Here is a 25,130-nt window from a genome sequence, read left to right on the forward strand (position 1 = left end):
TTGAAATATCGCCATCTATACATCTATTTTTAAACAGACTAATTCAACCATAACTGCCTTCAGTTGGTTTAACAACACAAATATTACTTTGTAGATGTATTTTGCATTATATTACCATGCCCTGCTTGTCGCATTTTGATTGGTCGAGCTGAACCACGTGACTGACCACAAATACACAGTAATGGTCTGTTTACATGCCCGTGAATATGAATAATAAGATTAACAACTCAAAGTATCGTAACTTTACAGCTCAAACGTAAATCATAATCAATCACAAAATAAAATGGAGCACTTGTAGGTCAAGTTGAGATACTTTTTTCTGAAAACATCTCCGGATTTGCCAATTTTTTACAGCGTGCGTGACAGTGTGTCGCGTATTGCTCAGTTTCTGGGGCCCAGTTGTTGTTCACACCTGAAATTTTCGGAAATTTTGACGGTTTTCTTGGGTTCGTTGATAATATATGGAAATAACAGACTCAACTCTGACCATTAACGTTTATTTTTGGGCGCGGGCTCGAGGAAAGCCAAATTAACGGGCTCGGCAAGCCTCGCCCGTTAATTTTTGGCTTTCCTCTTGCCCTTGCCCACAAATAAACGTTAATGGTCAGCGCGTCGCCCGTTATTTCTATAATAGCAAGCTTTGAACTAGTCTAAACTTAGCAAAACAAAGATACTGAAAGCAACTTACATAGTCATTTCTCAAAATTCAAAGAATTTTGAAATAATTACTTAAAATGTTTTTTTCTTTAGATAAAGGTTTCCTTTTGGACAATCACGTTAAGTTTTTCTTTTCTATATTCAATGACAGCCTTAAATCTGTGAAAAAAATTGTTGCTGTACACAGTACATTGAAACATAACCTGTGACAAATAAAAGCAACTATGGACAGCACTGCTTGTATCAACATCATGGAACAACTCACTAGGTTCAACAACACGGCAGCTGATCAGTGATTTCTTTGAAAAGATACTGAAGAAGAAGCCTATGAGTTGTCAGCAATTTACTGCACTGTCCTTGATGTTGAACTGAGTGAAGAACAGAGAGAAGATGCAGCGAGATACAGAGTTACTTTGATTCCAGCTACTAGACCCAAAATGGTCTAATCCTGCTGAAGATCACCCACAATCACCTGGCTTTTAAATCATGATAAATACTATCCAGGACTTGCAAAGTTTAACGATATCACACATGTGGTTGGGTTGTCTGCAAAGACAAACAATGCTGCATCTGCCATACATGAAAATCACTTCCCTCAAGCAAACTTCATCAAGTTACTTCCAAACCTGTCGCCTTGTTTGTTGGAGATTCCTGGAATAAAGATGAGTTGGGTCTGACAGGATTTCACAGAACTCTTGTCCAAGATTTCTGTGAAAGGAAGGCCAAGGCAGGAGAAGATCTGAAAGCCTACTGTACTGTACTTGATGTCAAAATCAGTGATGACCAGAAGAAAGATGCTGAGAGCTGTGGTGTTACCTTGATTCCAGCACAAATAAAGGAACTAGCTGATCCAGAAGATGAACTTCCTGCATTGAAGAGGTTGGCATATCATCAAATATACTACCCAGACCTTAAAGAATTGGAAAACGTCCAGTATGTAATTGGTTATGCTCCAAAGACAGGACTTGCAGCAGCTGATATCAGAGCAAAACTGTTTCCTGGTGCAAAGTTAGTTCTCATCAATCATGTCTGTCCAGAACATAACTGCTTGCAAACTGTGAAAGCGAATTGTTGGACTTTGACGAAAAGATGCTGACGATGGCAAGTAAAGCAGACCTGATATTTTCCATTGGACCAAGATCCATCAGTACTTTCAGAATGCATACAGGGCTGAGGTCAATGGTAAATACTTGTCAGAGATTCCACATGAAGAAATTCTCCCAAGACCTGTCAGCTGTAATTGGGGAAGGATCCTCAAAATGGGGAAATTAAACAACACCACATACTGACATGTGGTCAGATTGATACACAAGAAGCCATAGAAAGATGTGATGTCATGGCAGCTTCAATTGGTACTGCAGCCAAACAAAGGAAAAAAAATTACACAAGTACTCCTGAATGGAAGATACAGGGTGTATATCAACAAGAAGACAACACTGCTGAAAAGTTTCTATCCGATAAAATGAAGTGTCCTCATATCAAGCCTACTCTTCATCCAGGACATTCAGCAAAAGCTCTGCTCAGATCTCTACAACAGTCTCACCTCTGTCTGCCTGCACCATGCTACATTGATTACAGCTTTTATGGATTAGAAGCAATGGTATCTGGTTTACCAACAGCTGTCGATGAAAATTCTCATCTAGCTCACTTCATCATGAAATACTTTGAAGATCATGCTGACAACTGTATTGTAAGAAGTCCTGAGCAGAATCTGTCAGATACAATAGTTAAATATCTCAAAAACACTGCTGTGGCCTTTAAGAGAGCAAAGCAGTTAAAAACAGACTTTGAGAACAGTGAAGTCATATCAACAAGTCATGCCAAGTTTGCGACCCTTTTAACTACACCTGTCCAGCAACAAGGTGGAGATGACAGTGAAGATCAAGGAGTGGAGAGAGATGATAAAGGTATAATTGATTTAGTTGGAATTTTTAATGACTGATTTTTTTTAAAAAGCAATTAAATAATCATAAAGGTTACGGAATCAAAGTGAACATCAAGTGTCGTGTGCAAGAAAGATGGGTAGCTAGATAACGGTACTAAGATGTCTACGTCAGCAAGGCAAAGTGATTTCGGGACAGGTTTGTTCCAGGCAGCCTAGCTCCGTGGACTTACAAACTAGATTTGTGTTAACAACACAATTCCTTATTTTAATTGTATTGTTTACAAGGCTTTCCAAAAATATTTTAAGAATTTAGATTGAAAATGAAACTTGCGATTAAGGAAAAATTTTAAAGGTACAGGCAAAGCAATATTATTAAGAGTGATTTTGTCGATTGTTTTCATTGAATTCTTGAACTTTTGGAATATCCCTAAGTGTAATAGATGGTAGCAAAGTCTAAATTACAATATTTAGGATTAATTTGATATAAAGGTCAAAAGATTTGCAACAAAACATTTCCATTATCACATTACACCATCAAATTAGATGTCACATACTGTGACGCATACTTTGTCTGAAAATGTATTAATAATGACAAAGGTGATCCTTTATGTAATTTGCCCAGTATTCATGTCAATGTAAACCACTACTTTCTAAATAAGTTTTTCAAAGAAACTTTTAGTCTCTTGTTCATTTCTTGAAATTTACGCCATATTCTCTCCATCATATTCATTTCCACAGAGTCTCTTGACATAAAAATAAGTTTAGACAAAAGTGTCTATGACCAACATCTGAGAGAAGTAGAAGAAGAATTCAAAGCTCTCCAGGACATGAAAGGCAAGAACAGATAGAGGAAGTGATGACAAAACAGAATGCTGCATGGAAAGACTGTAACCAAAAATGAAACGTAAAGCAGCTGAATTAGTAGCTGATAGCTGTCATGAAGTAAAGAAAGTCTGTACGAAGGAACTTGGTGATGGTGTAGATCCAATATGTTTGACAGCAAAGTCCTTGGCAATCTTCCTTAGGCTTCTCACCATGTACAATCTCTACAGACTAAAGCAGACTTGTAGATGTGGAAGTCTGGCTAAAGCATTTGAACCGCTACTGATAACAGATGAAATGAGAGAGATTGCTGCAGAAGTTGGAATCAAACTGAAGTTGAAGGCAACATACAACCCAGATAGGTTCAAGAAACTTGAACTCTTCTTCATCAATCGTAAGTTTTGATGATATAACAGAATATATTTAAATTCTGAAAAAAATTGTGTAAAGTAAAGTAAGCCCTTATTGAAATCGTATCCCAGTTTGGGATCTTGATCATAAGTACAAAAACAACAATGAAAGAGTATATATAATATATATATAAATATAAATATCTATACATGAGGTCAACATATTAAAGGTTCATAAATAGTTTACTTTGTCTTTTTCATTTTGTCTTGTCTGAGTTTAAAACATGTATGTATGTATTTCCCAATTCACATAGTGATGCTTTATCTGTCCTTGAAAGATGCTTTTAAGGTTTTGTGTACCTCTGAATGCGTTTTTACAAATGTTTAGTTTACTGAAAAAATCATGTCTAATGTCTGTGTAGCCTTTGCAATGAAAAAGAAAATGTATCTCATCTTCTACTTGTTTGTTTTGGCAAATTGGGCATGCTCTGTCTATGACATCAAGGTTTCTATATCTACACCTGTTTCTATGTGTAGTATGTGTGCACTAATGCGTAACTTGCACAGGGCTGATCTGTGATCTGGGTTTTTTATAAAATGAACGTAGTTTTCGAGAGAGAATCTTTTTTCAACTCTCTGTATGTGCGAAGTTTATTTTTATGGTGCCCTTGTCTGGTATCATTTATTTATTGATCAGTTTTGAGTCACAAGCCTATTGCTGAACATGAAGAAATCACGTACCAGCGTATGGTTTAAGGGAAAGTCATTATGATGAATGTTACAGTATTGGGTGTATCATTAATAATTTACTACCTTTCTTTTTACTTTGACAAATTTAATTAATAAATGAATGACTTAATAATATTGGGGAAATATTTCATTAATCAAAAAATGAAATGGTATGCCACCTAAGTTGCTGATGCATAATTAGTGAGTCGCAAATATCTTTTGCTGTACATCATGCAATCATTCATTTCAAGACAATTTGTTTGGTTTCCAAACTGCAGTAACAACAGTGAACATAATTTTTATTATGTTGTATTAAAATATTATGTTGTACATTTTCCTTCAGGAGATGGTGGTGGTGGAATTCAATTAACGGAACTCTATGATGTCTTGGCAGAAGACAGCGATGAAGAAGTGCAGATGGGTTCCAATGTGAGTCTGCATGCCAGCTATTGAATTCAGTAATTCTAAATTCAATTCAAACACACAATACATATGGCACCATGATATCATCATGTGACCATTGCAGTGGTAGAGTTAGGATAAAGTTGTGAATTATTTTGTTGTATTTAAACTTGACAGCACAGTGTAATGAAACTTACAGAAATATGTGACAGCTTTGAAAAACCCTTGATGAATTTCAAAATGTTATTGGTAGGAATCTGTGCACTGCCTCAGCCTCTTTTGTAAGTTTTATTGATTATTGAGTGAAAACAAGTTTAATTGCAGTACTTTACAACATCTTAATCCCAAGGATTAAACAATATACCGGTACTTGACTTCACCACTCAAACACTAGTTAGTAACAAAACTTCACTAACACTAACAAAAGATACTGAATTAACTTCCTCCTGTTCCTATTACCCAGTATGGTACAATCAATGCTGGATGTTGGTGGTCCATAGGGGTCAATGATGAAACTCAGTTTTGACCATCAAATGATGTGAAATAATGAATTAGTCTCACTATAACAAGCATCTGTGAAAGGTTAGCAATTGTACCATAATGTAGAAATATTTATCTTTTAGAAGGCTGAGGAAACTGGTTTTGTTGAAGACAATGTCACTGAGATTTCTCTGGAAGATCTCAAAGAAGGTAGGGTACTAACTTTACAGGTTTAACCTTTGACACAGTACAATAATCAAGCCTATTAAAGAAGGGAAATATATTAAGTCAAGAACCACACATGAAAGCTGCTTCTTAAGTACTAATGCCATGTACATTTTACTAAAAAAAAATATGAACTAAATCTCTTATCATTATCACGGATGACATTAAACATAATATGACCAGCTTGGAATTTATTCCTAACTTCATATCATATTTCACTTATACGGACAGACTGGTTTTTATATGCAGAGTGTTTAATTCATGACAAAAAAGTTGTGTTTCCATCAAGAGCTAAAATAATACATTTTCTGCTCACATTTTTGCAAAAATAATAAAACCCAAAGGAATTCATCTATGTTACTTTGATATGATTTAACATTCCATTCAAATTAGTAGCAACTTTAATCATTTTCATACTCATAATTTTTCATACAGAAAAGGATCCATCAAAGTTGCTGCTACTTGAGGTTGACCCAACACTGGAAATTAAGTCATCCACTGAGACTAGTGTACAGACAATGTTCAAAGCTGAGAAGTGTATCAGACTGAAAGGAAGGCAGTGTGATATGCTGCAAGTATTGACAACAAATACAGACACAGTTCAACATATCCTATCCTGTAGACAGGATGTCTTAGCACTACTGGGTGTTACAAGGTATCTCTTGACGGATGCAGCAAGTCAGGACATGGATACTCAAGGTAACAATTACTGATACTGGTGATTAAATCCAAAGGGAGGTAAGGCATCATACTTACAAGCATTGTTGGCAAATATAAAATTTACTCAAAGGTAACTCAGTGACTTATGTTCAGGTCTGTATGAAGACATTACTTTAACTATTTTCACTGACAGCAGGCACCAAAGGTAAAGACAGGTCAAAAGTTGCATGTTTTTGGCTTCTGATCTGAATTAGGTGTATATTAAATCTGCATTACTGGGAGAGCTCTGTATACTTTGTAAATTCTAAAATACAAGAAATGTGAGTCAGAAATGTAATGTTTTATGTCACAATTGTCTTTATGGAATTCGATCCACTGGAAACATCATTTCATAAATTGAATTGTTTCATGAGTGTAGAAGGCAATTTATATTACATCAAATGTAGCCATAAAATATGACCATAAAACTGTTGATATTAAAATCACAGCTCAGTGATTGAAACAGAAAAATGACATTAAACTGGTCCAATAATCATTTTCATTGAAGGTAATACATTACAAGGTCCTTGGGATATTTGTGATTTACAAAGTTAAGTAGGTCCATCCTGAACCACTAAACTACTAAAATGCATTAACGCAAGGAAATAACATGTGAGACAAGTTTTGGCCGAAAACCAGGGGCGATGGTACATCCAGGCGTCGTTACTACCTTTCCCCGAGGCCACTCGCAGATTTGAGTGGCCTCGGGGAGGGCAGCCTGTTACAAAGATGCACGTACTGCCACGGCCGGGGCGTCGAGGCGTTGCAGTGGCCCGATACGGGTCCCTCATGGATCCCACCGCACGTCGGGCAACGTGTTACCGGGCACCCACTACAGGCCCTTGACAGTAACCCCATGGAACTTTATTACGTTATAAGCTGATGAAATACAGAAATAAGTACAGTTCTCTTTGCGTGTGATCTGCTGTCCTGCAGTGAAAATAAGTCTGTTTGATTTTGTTTTTGTTCTTTTTAAGTGGAGGGTGGGTTTTGCAATGGTGAACTTGAGCAATGCAAAAGTTAAAATGTCCGAAGTGCAGGGTTGATTGGATTGATATGTGGGTAATAATGGCTGAGATGACTCAAGTTGTTTAGATAGATGAGGAAGGAGGTGGCGATTAGGTAACGTCTAGCGTATGCAAAGTGAGTGGTAAGACAAAGATGCGCGTGACCTATACAGGCCCATGGTCCCGGTCTTGTTCTCCGTGTCATTCCCGACGTTAACCATGATTACAGCAATGCCATACATTCTGGCTTTGTACAGAATGTTATTTAATATTGAACACCAGAAGAGAGGTTCCGTTGTTTATGCAACAATGTCAATGGTATCTTTTTTGAAAGATACACATTACAATTTGTTTTAATACTGTGTAAGGGAGTAAACAGTGTATATTATTTTGATATTTCATAAAATGCAGTCACTATGCAAAGGTGGCCTTCAGTCAGATCAGTTAGTTTGTCTTTTTCAGTCTTGAAGATAACAATCTGGATTATTATGGTCTTAATAACTACTTTGTTTTCCTTCATTACAGAAATGGAGGTACAACTCAACAGCGATGGCACTAAAGTTCTAACTGTACCAGTATCAGATGAAAATTATAGTTTACTTTGTAAAAGTTTACTTCCACGTAAAATTAGCCAGGTTCAAATCACGGAGTACATAGTTGAGCTGTCAGCAAGATAAGTGAGAAAGAAACACATCTTCAAAAGTCAGTTCTAAAGCATCAGCTGAAACAAGCTAGACAGGAAAAGGCTACTTTGGAAGAACACATTGAACAATTAACACAGAAATTAGGCAGTACTGAGAAATCATTTACGAGACAAATACATTCTATCAAAGAGAAATTTTCATCTGAACTGGAAGAGAAGGAAAAGATCATCAGTGATCTAGAGGCAAAACTGTCAGCTCTGGAAGAGATACAGTCTGATTTGAAAAAACAGGGAAAAGGTGAAATTAAAGTAGGAAGCCAATATTCCGAAGAGGAGGAGGGAATAAAAGGTAAGACATTATGAGCCTGCCTTTTTCATGACAATAAGGACCATAAAACTAAGAATTAGATATGATGTTTTGAATCGAGGATAATGTTATTTAAGATGTGTAAAAGAGCATGGAGTAGTCAAAGCTTTCAGACCAAGAATTATCCAGGATTAATCAACAGACACAAATGTACCTGTTGATAGTTTGATTCAGTGAAAGCCACTATTTATCACATGAATAGACACTGTGTTGAAAAGCCAAATAGTAGGAGTGTTTCAACAGCTTGCTATTAATGTTCAACATTACCAAAGTTTGCAGTCACTGACTGGCCCTTTAAATTCAGACAAAAAATTACTCTAGAATTTACGTCTGTTCTTTAAACCTGTTTTCAAATCTAGATGTTATTGGCACTACACTGGATGATGATCAGAGTAAAACAAAAATAACTGACAATGAGGAAGACAAAACACTGCAACAAAGTACAAGTGTCAGCGATGGAAGTGAGATGGAGACAGCCACACCAACACAACCTGAGATGACTGGCAAGGATGGAAGTGAGATGGAGACAGCCACACCAACACAACCTGAGATGACTGGCAGGGAGGGAAGTGAGATGGAGACAGCCACATCAATACAAACCTGGGATGACTGTCAGGGAGGGAAGTGAGATGAAGACAGCCACACCAACACAACCTGAGATGACTGGCAAGGATGGAAGTGAGATGGAGACAGCCACACCAACACAACCTGAGATGACTGGCAGGGAGGGAAGTGAGATGGAGACAGCCACACCAACACAACCTGAGATGACTGTCAGGGAGGGAAGTGAGATGGAGACAGCCACACCAACACAACCTGAGATGACTGGCAGGGAGGGAAGTGAGATGGAGACAGCCACACTAACACAACCTGAGATGACTGTCAGGGAGGGAAGTGAGATGGAGACAGCCACACCAACACAACCTGAGATGACTGTCAGGGAGGGAAGTGAGATGGAGACAGCCACATCAACACAACCTGAGATGACTGTCAGGGAGGGAAGTGAGATGGAGACAGCCACATTTACACAACCTGAGATGACTGTCAGGGAGGGAAGTGAGATGGAGACAGCCACACCACACAACCTGAGATGACTGTCAGGGAGGGAAGTGAGATGGAGACAGCCACATCATCACAACCTGAGATGACTGGCAGGGAGGGAAGTGAGATGAAGACAGCCACACCAACACAACCTGAGATGACTGGCAAGGAGGGAAGTGAGATGGAGACAGCCACACTAACACAACCTGACATGACTTTCAGGGATGGAAGTGAGATGGAGACAGCCACACCAACACAACCTGAGATGACTGGCAGGGAGGGAAGTGAGATGCAGACAGCCAAACCAACACAACCTGAGATGACTGGCAGGGAGGGAAGTGAGATGAAGACAGTCCACACCAACACAACCTGAGATGACTGTCAGGGAGGGAAGTGAGATGGAGACAGCCACACCAACACAACCTGAGATGACTGGCAGGGAGGGAAGTGAGATGGAGACAGCCACACCAACACAACCTGAGATGACTGTCAGGGAGGGAAGTGAGATGGAGACAGCCACACTAACACAACCTGAGATGACTGTCAGGGAGGGAAGTGAGATGGAGACAGCCACACTAACACAACCTGAGATGACTGGCAGGGAGGGAAGTGAGATGGAGACAGCCACACCAACACAACCTGAGATGACTGTCAGGGAAGGAAGTGAGATGGAGACAGCCACACCAACACAACCTGAGATGACTGGCAGGGAGGGAAGTGAGATGGAGACAGCCACACCAACACAACCTGAGATGACTGTCAGGGAGGGAAGTGAGATGGAGACAGCCACACCAACACAACCTGAGATGACTGTCAGGGAGGGAAGTGAGATGGAGACAGCCACACCAACACAACCTGAGATGACTGGCAGGGAGGGAAGTGAGATGGAGACAGCCACACCAACACAACCTGAGATGACTGTCAGGGAGGGAAGTGAGATGGAGACAGCCACACCAACACAACCTGAGATGACTGTCAGGGAGGGAAGTGAGATGGAGACAGCCACACCAACACAACCTGAGATGACTGGCAGGGAGGGAAGTGAGATGGAGACAGTCACACCAACACAACCTGAGGTGACTGGCAGGGAGGGAAGTGAGATGGAGACAGCCACATCAACACAACCTGAGATGACTGGCAGGGAGGGAAGTGAGATGGAGACAGCCACACCAACACAACCTGAGATGACTGGCAGGGAGGGAAGTGAGATGGAGACAGCCACACCAACACAACCTGAGATGACTGGCAGGGAGGGAAGTGAGATGGAGACAGCCACACCAACACAACCTGAGATGACTGGCAGGGAGGGAAGTGAGATGGAGACAGCCACACCAACATGGACACAGACGCTGGGAGAAGGTACCAGAAAAGACACAAGAATGTTACCTGAAGCACATGCTGTAGAAAAGAGTGTCCATGAAGAAAGAATCGTTACCATGGAAAGAGAACATCAGAAAAGTAACTCTTTTTCTTCTATTTTTATTGCCATGGATAAGTAATATCCATCAATTAGACTGTAGATATGAAGAAATATTAAAATGATAGCCAGTGAACGTGCACGATGCAAAATATTTATTTAGCCTACTCTTTGTCATTTTATAATATGGAAATTCTTAAATTGGAAATTAGATAAAGATATCCTGATAAATGCCAACACATTTTTGTAGAACTGAAATGAGCTTTCGTTATTGAACATCAAAGAATAGACCATTGTTGGTGAAGGATCATTGAAGAAGAAAAAGATCTTTCATCCGTCATTGCAGTAGTTGGGACTGCAATCTTTTTTACTTTCAATAGGTTTTCTGAGTAATCCTCCAGACAGAAATGTTGATCAAGAAAATTATTCTCATAACTCTGCTTAATTTTACAAAATGTATCTGAAAATAATCAATGTAACCTTGAGGGGTACAGCTGTGAGAATTAACCTTTTATGTTACATGTTAAGTACCACATTTGATGTGAATGAGTGATATCAATCAAAGGAGGTCATTGATACCAATTTTTTTACAAAAAATACACAATTGTATTTGACTGTAATTTTTGCAAGTATAAGAAAGACACGATAAAATATTCCAACAAACCAACAGTCTCAGATGAGACTTCTTACACTCAGAGGGAAGTTCTTTCCAATAGTAGCTGCAAAAAGAATTCCCCAACTTGTAGATATGCTAAATCTCAGCCCATTCATAAATATTAGTTGTGTGTATTTAAAATAATAGTACAGAACTTACTGTTGACGTAGGTATTTCTTATCTGTTCACAGAGAAGAAAGACTCTGGTGGCATTTTCAGCAAGATCTCATAGCGTATCTTTGGACGTAAAGAGAATCTGATGGTAGTACAATAATGCCTGAAAGTAAACAGGAACAGAGGAGTTCAGTTACTGGTGGTGAAGAGATGCCTAGTGGTTCAGTGTCCTCTAAGATGTCTGGTGGTACAGCAACTACTAGTAGTAAACAGGAACAGAGGAGTTCAGTCAGTACTGGTAGTGAAGAGATGCCTAGTGGTCCAGTGTCCTCTAAGATGTCTGGTGGTACAGCAACTACTGGAAGTAAACAGGAACAGAGGAGTTCAGTCAGTACAGGTAGTGAAGAGATGCCTAGTGGTCCATTGTCCTCTAAGATGTCTGGTGGTGCAGCAACTACTGGAAGTAAATCTGGTAAGTAACAATTTCAATTGTAACACTCTTTGCTTCAGAATTAACTTCCTATGATTGCTAACTAGCAGTGTACTATTTACTACAGGTGGTGTGACTTATATCTTATCAAAATGACAAACTGGTGTACCTCGCACATTTATGTTTCTAAGGATGAGGGGGCAAAATTAACCAATGAGAATCCGATAACATCATCATACCTCAAACCTGATTACATAAGTGGGAACTACCAGTAGATCTTACTGCAAAACTTCAGACGATGAAACACAGCATGTTTTCAGTTCCAACCATTGTTGTTAATAACAGAACCCCATGGCAAGATTAAAAGTGTTAGACATTTAGGGTAATTGCTCTAAAGGTAATCCACTAACTTGTATTCAACTGCCCTTCCCCCCCCCCCCCAACTCACCAGATGCACTAGCAAGGATGGCACTAGCAGGGATGGCCACAGAATACACCTCATGCCCTAATGAGTGCAAAACCTAGAGTATGGCATGTTTGCACAGAGTTCAAATAGATTAACTCAAAAAATCATTAGGCATATTAAAAAGTATACAAATATGTTATTAGCTTAAATATAAATTATAATAAATTTCTTGGTAAGTACTACTCTCATTGTAATGCCATTGGTCCATGTCCTTCAAACTTTATATGTCACACTGTAAAAGCCCATTCAATTTGTAAATTATAAATCACCAGAAGCAAAAATGCAAAATATTTTTACTACTATTTATCATCAATTTACCTAGAACTTTCGTCAACTTTGGATAATTCCCTCCAGTAATCACCTATTTAAAAAAATATGTTAAAGTATACAAATTACCAATCAGTTGACATGGCAAATTCATCAGCTTTGGTCAAGTGCTTTCAGTTTAATGTGACAAATTTGGAATTCATTCTTTGAAAATGCAAATTATAAATTAGCTGACATGAAAATGCAAACTTCTTTCACTGATAAAATATCGTTATCTCATCAACAGCAATTTTGAGAAATTTTGCCTTACTGTAAATATGCAAGTTAGTAGTTAGCTGATCTCAGATGATGAAATGACCTTCATGAAGGTGATATGGTATCTGTTATGTACATGGCAAGTTTTGTCAACTTGGTGAAAACTTTGAAAGTTTATCAAATCTTCAAATTTGCAATTAAATTTCATCTTAACCTTTAATATCTTTGCTGATATATTCTTGTGTGATTAACATTTGTAGGAAATCTCATCAAATTTTAAGCTGCATTCTCTATGTATACATGTGTTTTTTTCAAATCATTAATAAATACAAATAAGCATAAAATATTAAAGCTTACACACACCAAACACTTATCAGTTCTTGTCATTCCCAAACAAAATCTTTGTACAAGATTTCATTCAAATTGCATCTGCTGTTCTTGAATTTTATCATGCCATCAGACAAACAGAAACATAGACATATATACAGACATACAGACATACCGGTACAGACAGACAGACATCCATGGGACATTAGATCACATGTGTGAACATGTGATCTATAAGTTGATCACATGTACGCTAAGTATTAGTACAATTTGCTAGGTATTAAATCTCATCTTTGTCAGGCTGAAAACTAAGTTACTTTGCAGTACATTGGAAACACAGAAAGTAAAATTTGAAGTCCAGAAATTCATGACTTGTGAGCCCAATCAAGGCTGTACATGCCGGACTAGTATCCTGTGAACTGTAATTATATACTAAGAGCTCAATTCTGCAGATTTACATAGGAAGTATTATGTGAGATGACCCACAAGTACCGGTATAGTTGACCTTTAAGAAATGTGCACTTTACTGTCCATCTCACCGCCTCTCCCCCCCCAAAAGACAGGACATGTGAATCATACAAGAGACAGTGTTTCACGAGAGAAAAGCATAAGAAGCTAGCTGGTTGAAGTACTGCCTGAATTTCTCTGACATCCAGAATATTGGTTTGAGAATTCAATTACTATTACTGGCATTTGGCTATGGGAGCTAAAAAACTAAAATCATGCGTTCATTACCTGGCATTTGATCTTTGCTTGAATGAGGATGTCTTTTATGGTTTAATTCCTTTTTATATGCATGATATTTTCTTCTGGAAATGCTGTGGTCCATTTTTGATCACCCTGAACCCTTGAAAAATGGATTCTTAAAAATAAAAATTTATTTTGAAAAAAAAATCCCTGCCGACCTACCTACCCTATTTTTGAAAACCATGTTATCGGAGCATCACAATCTATCTTTTTTGGCCTAACCATGATGAATGTTGGTATACCAGCACAACCATCAAATATTCACTGTATCATCACTTTTTCCATATTTTGGGTAGTGACTATATTAACACAACGTCGTAGACACACACCAGTTTGAAGGGAAATAGTTTGATGTTCAGGTAGAATGCATCTATTCGATCTCTCAAATTTTACTATTCTGTTTTGCCCTATCCTACCACTTGATGGGGCTTATTGAAGCTCTTGAAGTGAGTAAAGTTTTCATCCGCTGTGTGTTGAGAAAATCAGGAATTTAATGTTTTCCCGTAGAGATAAAATAGGGATGGCGGCCATTTTGAATTCAATTCTGGATGAATATTGGCAATTTGTTTCCCTATTACCAAAATTTACACAGTTACCCCGGATTTTGTTCATGGTTTGAAAGATTATGGTTAAAAATTCGCTTGAGGAAAATTTAAGCATAAGTTTAAGTTGTTCATTTTCGTTTGCTATAAAGAATAATTTAAGTCTTTCATTTAAGAGGCATAAACTACAATATGTGTAACACTAACAAAAGACAAAAACATTTTTAGTATTGTTCATGTTGAAAGAATGAAATATGAATTGAAATCAACTTAGAGGTTCAAGAAGGCCCACACTAATTCTCTACATGCATGATGACTCCATTTCAATGTAGATGTAAATTGACCTACAATAGAGAAAAATGAACATGTGTACCAACAAACATCAAGTTGTAAGGAATAAATATCCTCTGAAATCACTCCAGGTAACTTTTCAAGGGTGTGATTTAAATTACCCTAATTCATAGCAGTATTTTGATTAGGTCAGCACATAGACACCACAGATTCCAGTTTGAAAAGATATAGTCTAACATTTGCATAAATCTGTAGAAAAGGTAGAAACTTTTTAATTAATGTAAGTAATGGTATTATTGTTCATTTGTTGCAAGAATAAACTACGAATATAAATTTACTTGCATAAAATGCTGAGTAGCTACCGGGAGTAGCTATCAGTAAATCCACACTAAAGCTGTACAAACATGCTGACCACATTGTATGTAAATTGACACTACTATAGTGAACAAGTCATCGTTGATGACACAGTCCCCACTTGTTAATGGGTGCTTTGATTACAGGTCCTCAGAGAGGATAGAGTCCTCTTCATTAGGTCTGTGATAAAAATACTTTTGAATAAATTCGCTTGATACATGTCTGAGTTGTAGTTCAGGACATGAAAAAATCGTAATAAAATGGCCACATGGTGGCCATAATGGATCGAATCACAAAACAAATCAATGTGCATATGTATGACATACGGGAGGTCAATGTCCTTGTACCAACTTTGATTAAATTCGGTTGAAATATGCCTGAGTTATGGCTTTGTACATGAAAAAAATCATAACAAAATGGCCGCACAGCAGCCATATTGGATCGTATCACAAAACAAATTTACATGCATATGTATGATATTGGTCAATCTCCTTGTACCAACTTTGAATAAATTTGCTTGATACATGTCTGAGTTATGGTTCTGGACATGAAAAAACGTAATAAAATGGCCACACGGCGGCCATATTGGATCTGTATCACAAAACAAGTCAATGTGCATGTGTATGACATAGGTTGATGTCCTTGTACCAACTTTGAATAAAATTGGTTGAGATATGCCTGAGTTATGGCTCTGTACATGAAAAAATCGTAACAAAATGGCCGCACGGCGGCCATATTGGATCGTATCACAAAAAAAATTGATGTGCATAGCTATGACATTGGTCAATGTCCTTGTACCAACTTTGAATAAAATCTGTAGAAACATGCCTGAGTTATGGCTCTGTACATGAAAAAATCGTAATAAAATGGCCGCCTGGCGGCCATATTGGATCGTATCACAAAACAAATCCATGTGCATATGTATGACATAGGTCAATGTCCTTGTACCAAGTTTGAATATAATCGGTTGAGATATGCCTGAGTTATGGCTCTGTACATGTACATGAAAAAATCGTAACAAAATGGCCGCACGGCGGCCATATTGGATCGTATCACAAAAAGAATTGACGTGCATATCTATGACATTGGTCAATGTCCTTGTACCAACTTTGAATAAAATCAATTGAAACCAGTGTGTGAAATTAACTTGAAATGCATGCTGGTCCGAAGGACCAGTAGCAAGAGAATCTGCTGGTCCTTCTTGGTCCAACAAAAAAACTAACAAAAACCTCTTCAAAAAATGTACTTTCAATTGAAAATAGCTGATAACATGGTACATTATCAGCCTCTCCTACTCTGGTGTTGTTATACAATATTGATACAAATAAATGAACAAATATGTATTTTTAAAATTTAGTTTTTTTGCTCAATAATATATGCCATGACTAGAGGTAGGTATCACCAAGAACCAGATCCTTATGGGAAAAGTTTTTATAGTTCATTCCAAAATAACATGGGGGAAAAGTCTTTCAGTTTTCATTCCAAATTAATATGAGAAAAATTCTTTCAGTCCTCATTTCCAATTAACATGGGAAAGAGTCTCAGTTTTCATTTCAAATAAACATGGGGGAAAAGTCTTTCAGTTTTCATTCCAAATTAATATGAGAAAAATTCTTTCAGTGCTCATTTCAAATTAACAGGGGAAATAGTCTCATTTTTCATTTCAAATAAACATGGGGAAAAGTCTTTCAGCTTTCATCTCAAATCTCTACTACATTGGAACAAGTCTCCAGTCAGTTTCATTTACACCATCAGCCATTTCAAAGAGATCATGGGCAATATCATCCTCAGAGCAGCTAGAGTCTCCAAACTCAAAGTCAGATCCATCGTCTGATTCTACATCAGTGTCCCGATCTGCACACTCAGTAGCAACTGCATTTGCAGCATCTGCCTCCTCTTGCAGAGTTTCCTGTTCTTGAGTAGATGCAGATGCAGTGACTGTCACAGCATCTGTCAGCAACTCCTTTTTACGTCGAGTGAAGCCATCCAGACAAAGTCTTTTGATGGACGGTTATTCATACATATGGCATGGGCATTACGGGACAGATACTGAGATAGCAGAGTTTTGTGAAGACCGCACTGTTCATTTTTACAGTGTTGCCTCAGCTTTGGCGCATTACGGTTCTTAGCGTGTTCCACGGCGATTTTAGGAAACTCTGACTGACTGTGTGAGGCTAAATTTGAGTGTCTAAAGTTGTTAGTGCCAACCACAAACGGACCCTTAGAATAAGTTGAGAAAACAGACTTACAAGATATGCGGCTACCTTACGGGCAGAGAGATCGCCGTATGCTCGTCGGCATGGCATGCAGTACATACATCTTCGACTTATCAAATAACAACCAGTCGCGGAACTCATTCTGCCATGCATGCTGAAAAGATCGCGGTTTTCGTCTTTCTCGATCAGGCAAAAAATAAATAAATAAATAAATTGTGCTGTTCCGATAACATGGTTTTCAAAAATAAGGTAGGTTGGTCTGCAGGGATTTTTTTCCAATTCAATATTTTTATTTTCAAATATGTATTTTTCAGGGGTTCAGGGCGGTCAAACACTGGCCAAAACATTTCCAGAAAAAATTATTATACATATAAAAGGAATAAACATAAAAGATATGCTTGTTCAAGTAAAAATCAAATGCCAAGTATTATGAACACTTGATTTTACGGGGTTTTTTTTTCTTTCTTTTTCACTTACGTGTGTTTACGTAGCTCTAAAAAGTGTGGGGTCAGCAGGCAAAAAATAGGGTAGGTCGGGTTATCGGAACAGCACAATTTTTTTCTTTGGCCTCATATTTCCTTCGTGCCTGTTGCTTCTCTTTGTCGTTTGTTTTGTATTTTTTTTTTTTTTTGGGGGGGGGGGGGGGGGCTCACACCCTTCAAAAACACGCCACATATTGGAAGGGTGATCCGAAACAGCGTAGTCAAGTCGCGCGAGTGTGACAGCAGACTTGCAAGACCTATGACCTTTCTAACAAACTTTGTTAGTATCAAGAATTGTGATAAGTCAAAATAATAGCCTGCCCGTGAAATTGGCCAATTGCGTGCGTTATTTTAAAAGTTTTAGCTGTCGCGGCTGTCGTTCTCTGTTCTAGGAAAAACTAGGAAAAACACTCATGCAAGCGGGGATCGGACCGACTCATAGTTGGATACATAGCCAAACAAATTCGATTTTCAAAATTATAATGTGAATTTTGCACTGGTCCCAAGGACCAGTGGTCTGGAAAAACTGCTGGTCCGTCGGGGATTCTGTTGGTCTCGGACCAGCGGACCAGCGTTAAATTTCGCACGCTGATTGAAACATGCCTGAATTATGGCTCTGTACATGAAAAAATCGTAATAAAATGGCCGCCTGGCAGCCATATTGGATCGTATCACAAAACAAATCGACGTGCATCTGTATGACATATGAAGTAATCCTTGTACCAAGTTTGAATGAAATCGCTTAGGACATCTCTGAGATATCTGCATGAACGGACGGACGGACGCACGCACGGACGGACGCACGCACGGACGCACGCACGCACACACGCACGGGACATGACCAAACCTATAAGTCCCCCCGGACGGTGTCCGTGGGGACTAAAAAGAACATTTGTAACAAAAAGTATAAATTTGTAAAAAAAACATATATTCCTAAATTACTGTAGGAAATTTTTCCAAGGTTCCAGTGCAAAGTAATTGATATTACCCATAATTCAACATGATTAATACAATGGCTAGAAGTTTCTAACAATGGCAGACACCTGTTTGAAAGGAAATAGTTTAACATTCTGCATAAATCTGTAAAAGGCAGCCACTTTTCAAGTAATGTAATGGTACTATTGTTCATGTGTTGAAAGAATAAACTACAAAATTTAATATAAATTTACTTACATTAATAAATTCTGAGCAGCTACCAATAAATCCACACTAATACTGTACTGTGTACATACACGCTGACTCCATTGTATGTGAACTGACCTACAATAGATGAAAAAGAACATGTGTAACAAAAATATCCTCCAAAATTACTGTAGGTAATAATTCAAAGGTTCTGTTGCAGAGTAATTTATTTTACCCATGATTCAACATGATATGTACAACAACTTTGAAAACTCTAGCAATCTACTTATCTAGTGTACAGAAATTCAGAGACAAATTTCAGTGATTTTGGAGGACGTAGTTTTGGGTTCCTATTTAGTCTCATTGTATAATTTGAATAAAATCTGAAAGTAATGATGATTATTTGGGGAGCAGATGGCAGTTTTCAGAAAGATTAAAGTGTTCTTGTAGACAGCTTTGTGATAAAGGTAATACCTGAAAATTGAGAAACCAGTTTCAGTTGTATGGCCAATACAATGTATGGTTACTATTTTGAATGAATGTAACAAAGGAAATTTAAATTGATTTCCTTAAAGACTATGACCAACTCGGTTGTCATATAAGTTGATACACAATGCAAGATTTCACAGTAGCTGTAAGCCTTGATATATCAATGGATCAGCTAGCCATAAAATTTGGCTGGATATATCCCAGGTCTGTGTCACCTTAAAGGGTATATCTCACCTACAAAACTTTTTTTTTTAAATTTCTGTCAATAAATCAATTTATCAATCAGTACAGTTTAGGGAGCAACTAATTATGAAAGGCTTGAGTCTCATTCACATGATATCCTGGATGGGTTGGCCAGCGGTTGAGCTAGCTTGGCGTGGGGTCGGCTGTTGGTATTATCATACTGTCACTCAACACACAACTCTACTATGCTCCCATGGAAATATTTCTAGGTCCACAAGAAATTAACAGCACAAATGTTGACTAAAACTATCCAGGTTGTGTTGTTGCAGCCCAATACTGTGCATCTTTTCATCACAGCAAACTACCTAAGATTTTCTCAAAGTTGGTACCCAATGCTTTGACTATTGCTCTCAGAGGATTGCTCTCAGACTGAGAGGTTATAGCCACTTCTGACGTCATGGCATGTGACCAATACGCGGCAAATATGAACTTGGATGTTTCCTGAGAGCGTGAATTTTTCACAACTTTAACAGTGAAATACACTACTATAGAAATAGTTGCCACTACAACATTATTGATTTTTGAAATAATGGGTATTGTTTATACAAATCAATTAAGTTCAGACATACCAAAAACTGAGTGAGATATACACTTTAAGTAATCAAGCAAAGAGTTGTATCTTTCCATGAAATATATTCTCCAAATGACAATTTGGCTAAAAACAGACATGGCGTGACATGTGAATCATACTAGAGACAAAGTTTCACATGAAATTGAAAACCAGCTTGATCCAGTACTGCCTGACTTTGTCTGACATTTAAAATTTACTTTGGGTATTAAGTTACCATTTGCATTGACTATAGAATGATATACAGTAATGTTGTGGTGCTGAGTTTGAATACAGATGAAACCTGTGCTAACCATGATGAATGCTAGCATGTACCGGTAGGCACTAACCATGAAATATCTGAATAACCATAAAATATCATCACTTTCTTATATACAATGCAAGATTCGAGGTACATGAATATTCCACATTGATTAAGGGTCATTAGCATATCAATACCGAAACAATGCTCATTAGTGTAATCTGCATATTTGAATATCATTATACCTCGCATCTTGCACTAATAGCTTTCCTAATTCTAGGAAGTGATATCAACACAACTTGTAGACACATACCATTACTGTAATAAGGCCAGCACATAGGGGTTTTAACACTGAAAGATACCAGTTTGAAAGGAAATAGTTTAATCATGTAGAATGCGCCTTTGGGAAAAATATTTGATGTATCAAAATTTCACTATTCTATTGTGGCCTACCACTTGTGGGGGCTTATTTTGAAGCTTTTGGAGTGAGTATAGTTTCCACCAGCTGTCTTTTGAGAAAAATCAGGATAATTCAATTTTTCCATAGAGATAACACTGGGATGGTGGTCATTTTGAATTTCAATTCTTGTTGAATATTGGGCAATTTGTTTCCCTAGTACCAAATTTGCTTAGTGGCCCCGGATTTTATTCTTGATTTTGAAAGATACGCTTGAAAGTTTGCTTGAGGAAGGTTTTGAGCAAAAGTTGAAGTCTTTCAGTTTCAAGGCACAAACTACTTTACATGTAACACTAACAATCACCAGGTAAAATACTTGATATATTCCTGTATATTTAAGCAATAAACACACCAAGCCATGGTATACCACAAGATGTTGATCAGTTCATGACATATATGCTTTAAGAGCAATAGCAAGTGCATATATGTCGTGAACAGATCAACATCTTGTGGTATACCATTGCTGGGTATGACTTATTGCTAATATTGTATCATAACAGTATATTGAAATTCTGGCGTGGAACATCAAACAGGATTTTTGCTCAAGCCGAAAGGTCGCGTGTGTGCCAGCCGTGGTATATCATGAATATACCACGGGTCTGTTCACGTCTTGACCTATGACATCGCTGTATTTGAACTGTCAATATACTGGTATGATATAATAATGTATATGAGCATATATGGAACGCCACTTATATATAGTGGTATACATAGTGTATATCTAATGTTGTGTACAATATACGTTCATATACATTCGGTAACTATACAAGAATGCGTATATCAAGTATTTTACAGGATGAATGGGCAAATAACTTATTAATGTAATGGTGCTACAAGTACTGTTTATGTTGAGAAAATAAAATATGAATTAAAATATACTTACATAAAATGCTGAATAGGTTCCAGAAGGCCCACTCTGATACTGTACATGCATGGTGACTCCATTATTTGTAAAGTGACCTACAACAGAGAAATAAAACATTTGTACCAAAAGTCATCAAGTTGTCAGCAAAACATATCCTCTGAAATTACTCTAAGTAATTTTTCAAAGGTATGATGCAAATTACCCATAACTCATAGCAGTATTTTGATTAGGTCAGCATATGGACACTACAGATACCAGTTTGAAAGGAAATAGTTTAACATTCAGCATAAATCTGTAGAAAAGGCAGAAAGCAGAAGCAATGTAATGGTATTATTGTTCATGTTGTAAGAATAAATATTACCAGTAATTGAAATCAACTTACATAAAATGCTGAATAGGTTCCAGAAGGCCCACACTAATACTGTACATACATGATGACTCCATTGTACGGTATGTAAACTGACCTACAATAGAGAAATAAAAAAACATTTGTACCGACAGTCATCAAGTTGTCGGCAAAAAATATCCTCTGAAATTACTTTAAGTAATTTTTCAATGGTATGATGCAAATTACCCATAATTCAACATGATTTGCACAATGAAATCAAAACTCTAGCAATCAGTCGTACAGAAATTCAGAAATTCAGAGACAATTTTCAGAGAATGAACTTTTTATTTTCTATTTATTCTTATTGTTAATTTGAATAAACAGGAAAATTAATGATGACCTTTTGTGGAGGAGTTAGTAATTTCCAGAAAGATTAAAATGTTCTTACAGACTTTCAGTCTGACAGATTTATGATAAAGCTAATACACGGAAACAGAGAAACCAGTTTCATCTGTATGGCCAATACAAAGTATGGTAACTTTTTGAATGGATGAAACAAAGGAAATTTACATTCATTCTCCTTCAAAAGAGTGACCAACTTGGTCGGTCATTTCAATTTGACACAGTGCAAGATTATACAGTACCTGTAAGCCTTGATATATCAATAAACTTCATCATTTAAATTTTGATATCATAGATTAATGATAACAGCAATATTTTTAAAACTGTCTAATGATGAGTTGAGGCTGTATGAAAACTTTGAAAAAAATAAAAATTATCATTCAATAAATAAATAACATGTGTAAAAAGAGTATTGTCCTCATTATTATTTAATTATAGTACCAATGTGCTTTGTGTAATTTTTGTAGATTATTGTTAGAGAATTTTAAATAAACATTACCAATAAAGAGAGTACATTATAACTGAGTTATGAATTTTAACATTTGGTCCACAAGTGTTGCTATGACAACATATCAATAAATTCATCAAATGATAAGTTGCACAACAGCAATCATTCACAAAATGAGTGAAACATTTAAGCACACGCTGATGTTATGAACTTTGTAAAATGACAGAATTTATCATAGGTGGAAAGTTCCAACTTTGTTTCATTCAGCAAAATTGCAGAAACATCATTTTTACGCAAAAACCAGTATTTTGCCATTATATTGATTCTTGAATTCACAATGTACTGACAATTCAATGTTTACTATAATCAAAAAAGGTTTTGTAAAGAATTTTCATTTTGACAAAAGAAACTCAGAAGATATACCAAAATAACAATTTTTGAACTAAAATCTACAAAATATTGCCATGGCAACATGACTTTCCCTCAATCAGCTACATTGGACAAAGTTCCCTTATTGCACTAATATGTCTGAGTCAAATTTGATCAACAAAGCATATAAAGAAGCTCAGATATGTGAACAACATTTGGAAATGACCTTCAGATAAAATTAACACTTGTGTTGCCATGGTAATAATGTACTAAAATGTAAGATAGGATGATGAAAAAAAAAGTAGAAAGTTTGGTTGAATAATTGACTTTGTACTTTACTTTCATTTGTGTCTATATCTGTTTTAACTTCCAAGATATACGAGCTCCAGTACAGCCTGTTGTCAGTGTATTTCTATTTCATGTTCTAATGATCCTGTTTTGACCTTTGACCTTTCAGAACGTTGGTCAAGAAGAACTCTGAAGGGTCATCAAGGACACAAGTTCAAAGTTGTAAGAGGTCTGGCATTCCACAATGATAAACTTTTGGTGTGTGACAGAGACAACAATATTGTACACATACTGAACAAAGATTACACATGTGAAAAGGAGTTGGGCAGTTTCAGTGGTCAGTTTGCCAAGCCATTCAAGCCACAGTCCATAGCTGTCTCTCAGGACAACCTCTACTTCATCCTTGATGTCAGTAATGTGCAAATAGTTGTTTGTGATCAAAATAATAAAGTTATCAGAATAATTACCCTACCTACAGACTCAGATCCCTGGTGCATAGCTCTTGTGAAGGGGTTTGTTATTGTCACAGATGTCAACGGTCACCGTGTCCTGAAGTACAGCCAGGATGGACCATATATTGGACAAATTGGTGGTCTGGGTAGTGGCCATACACAATTCATCTACCCCTACTTTGTTGCTGTCAACAGTAAGGATGTCATCATGGTGTCTGACAGTGAGAATGACTGCATCAAGTGTTTTGATGCTCAGTTCAATTTCCTGTACCAATACGGTCACCACGGTAGAGGCGATAGTCAGCTGAGGTTCCCATACAGCATTGCCGTTGATGGCGCTGATCATGTTTATGTTTGTGATCTTAACAATACTAGGATTTCGATTTGGAGTCGAGATAGAACTTGTATGGGTCATCTTTTCCATCCTCAAGTGATCAACCCCTACTACATGGCAGTGACCGCCGACGGTGATAGAATTGCTGTTGGTAGATATCACGGCGATGAAATCTATGTATTTTCTAAGTAGACAGAAACACCAAGATGATGTGTAATGTCTAAATTTCATCAAAATATTGAAATTGTTCAAAAGTTTTGACGCGCTAATTTTAATCGTCACTCAAGCGTGACGAAACGATCGGCCTGCACTGTTTACATCACCTTCCAAACTAATAATCGGTTATTTCTCGCATTTAGAACCGATATTCTGGGGACAAAATATTCAAAGTTGTTGTCGCTACTTCTCTAGAGTTTGAACATGATGAAATTTAATAATTTCAGACACATTTTCAGTGAAAAAATCGAGGAACTTTGACAAGAAGTGTATGACAATCGACGGTGATTTGTCAACATCACAACACATGAGTCATGTCAACAAATCAATATGGGGGTTATTTTCTGCATTTCCAAACAGAATTTTGAACTGAAATATTTAACATGGCTGTCGCTTCATGTCTTCGATACAAATATACCAAAAGTGAGTTGTTTGGAG

The 25,130-nt window shown here is 37.2% G+C and overlaps 1 protein-coding gene across 1 annotated transcript; it reads left to right on the forward strand.

Annotated features, from left to right (window-relative positions):
• The first annotated feature begins 11,630 nt into the window (after positions 1–11,630).
• LOC139146115 (tripartite motif-containing protein 3-like) lies at positions 11,631–24,668 on the forward strand. Its single transcript, XM_070717550.1, has 2 exons — positions 11,631–11,965; positions 23,860–24,668. Exons 1-2 carry the CDS (start codon positions 11,653–11,655, stop codon positions 24,666–24,668), a joined length of 1,122 nt encoding a protein of 373 aa, XP_070573651.1. The 5' UTR covers positions 11,631–11,652.
• Positions 24,669–25,130: the final 462 nt, after the last annotated feature.

Source organism: Ptychodera flava, chromosome 1 (genome assembly GCF_041260155.1).
Source record: "Ptychodera flava strain L36383 chromosome 1, AS_Pfla_20210202, whole genome shotgun sequence".
In the NCBI taxonomy this organism is placed as follows: domain Eukaryota; kingdom Metazoa; phylum Hemichordata; class Enteropneusta; family Ptychoderidae; genus Ptychodera; species Ptychodera flava.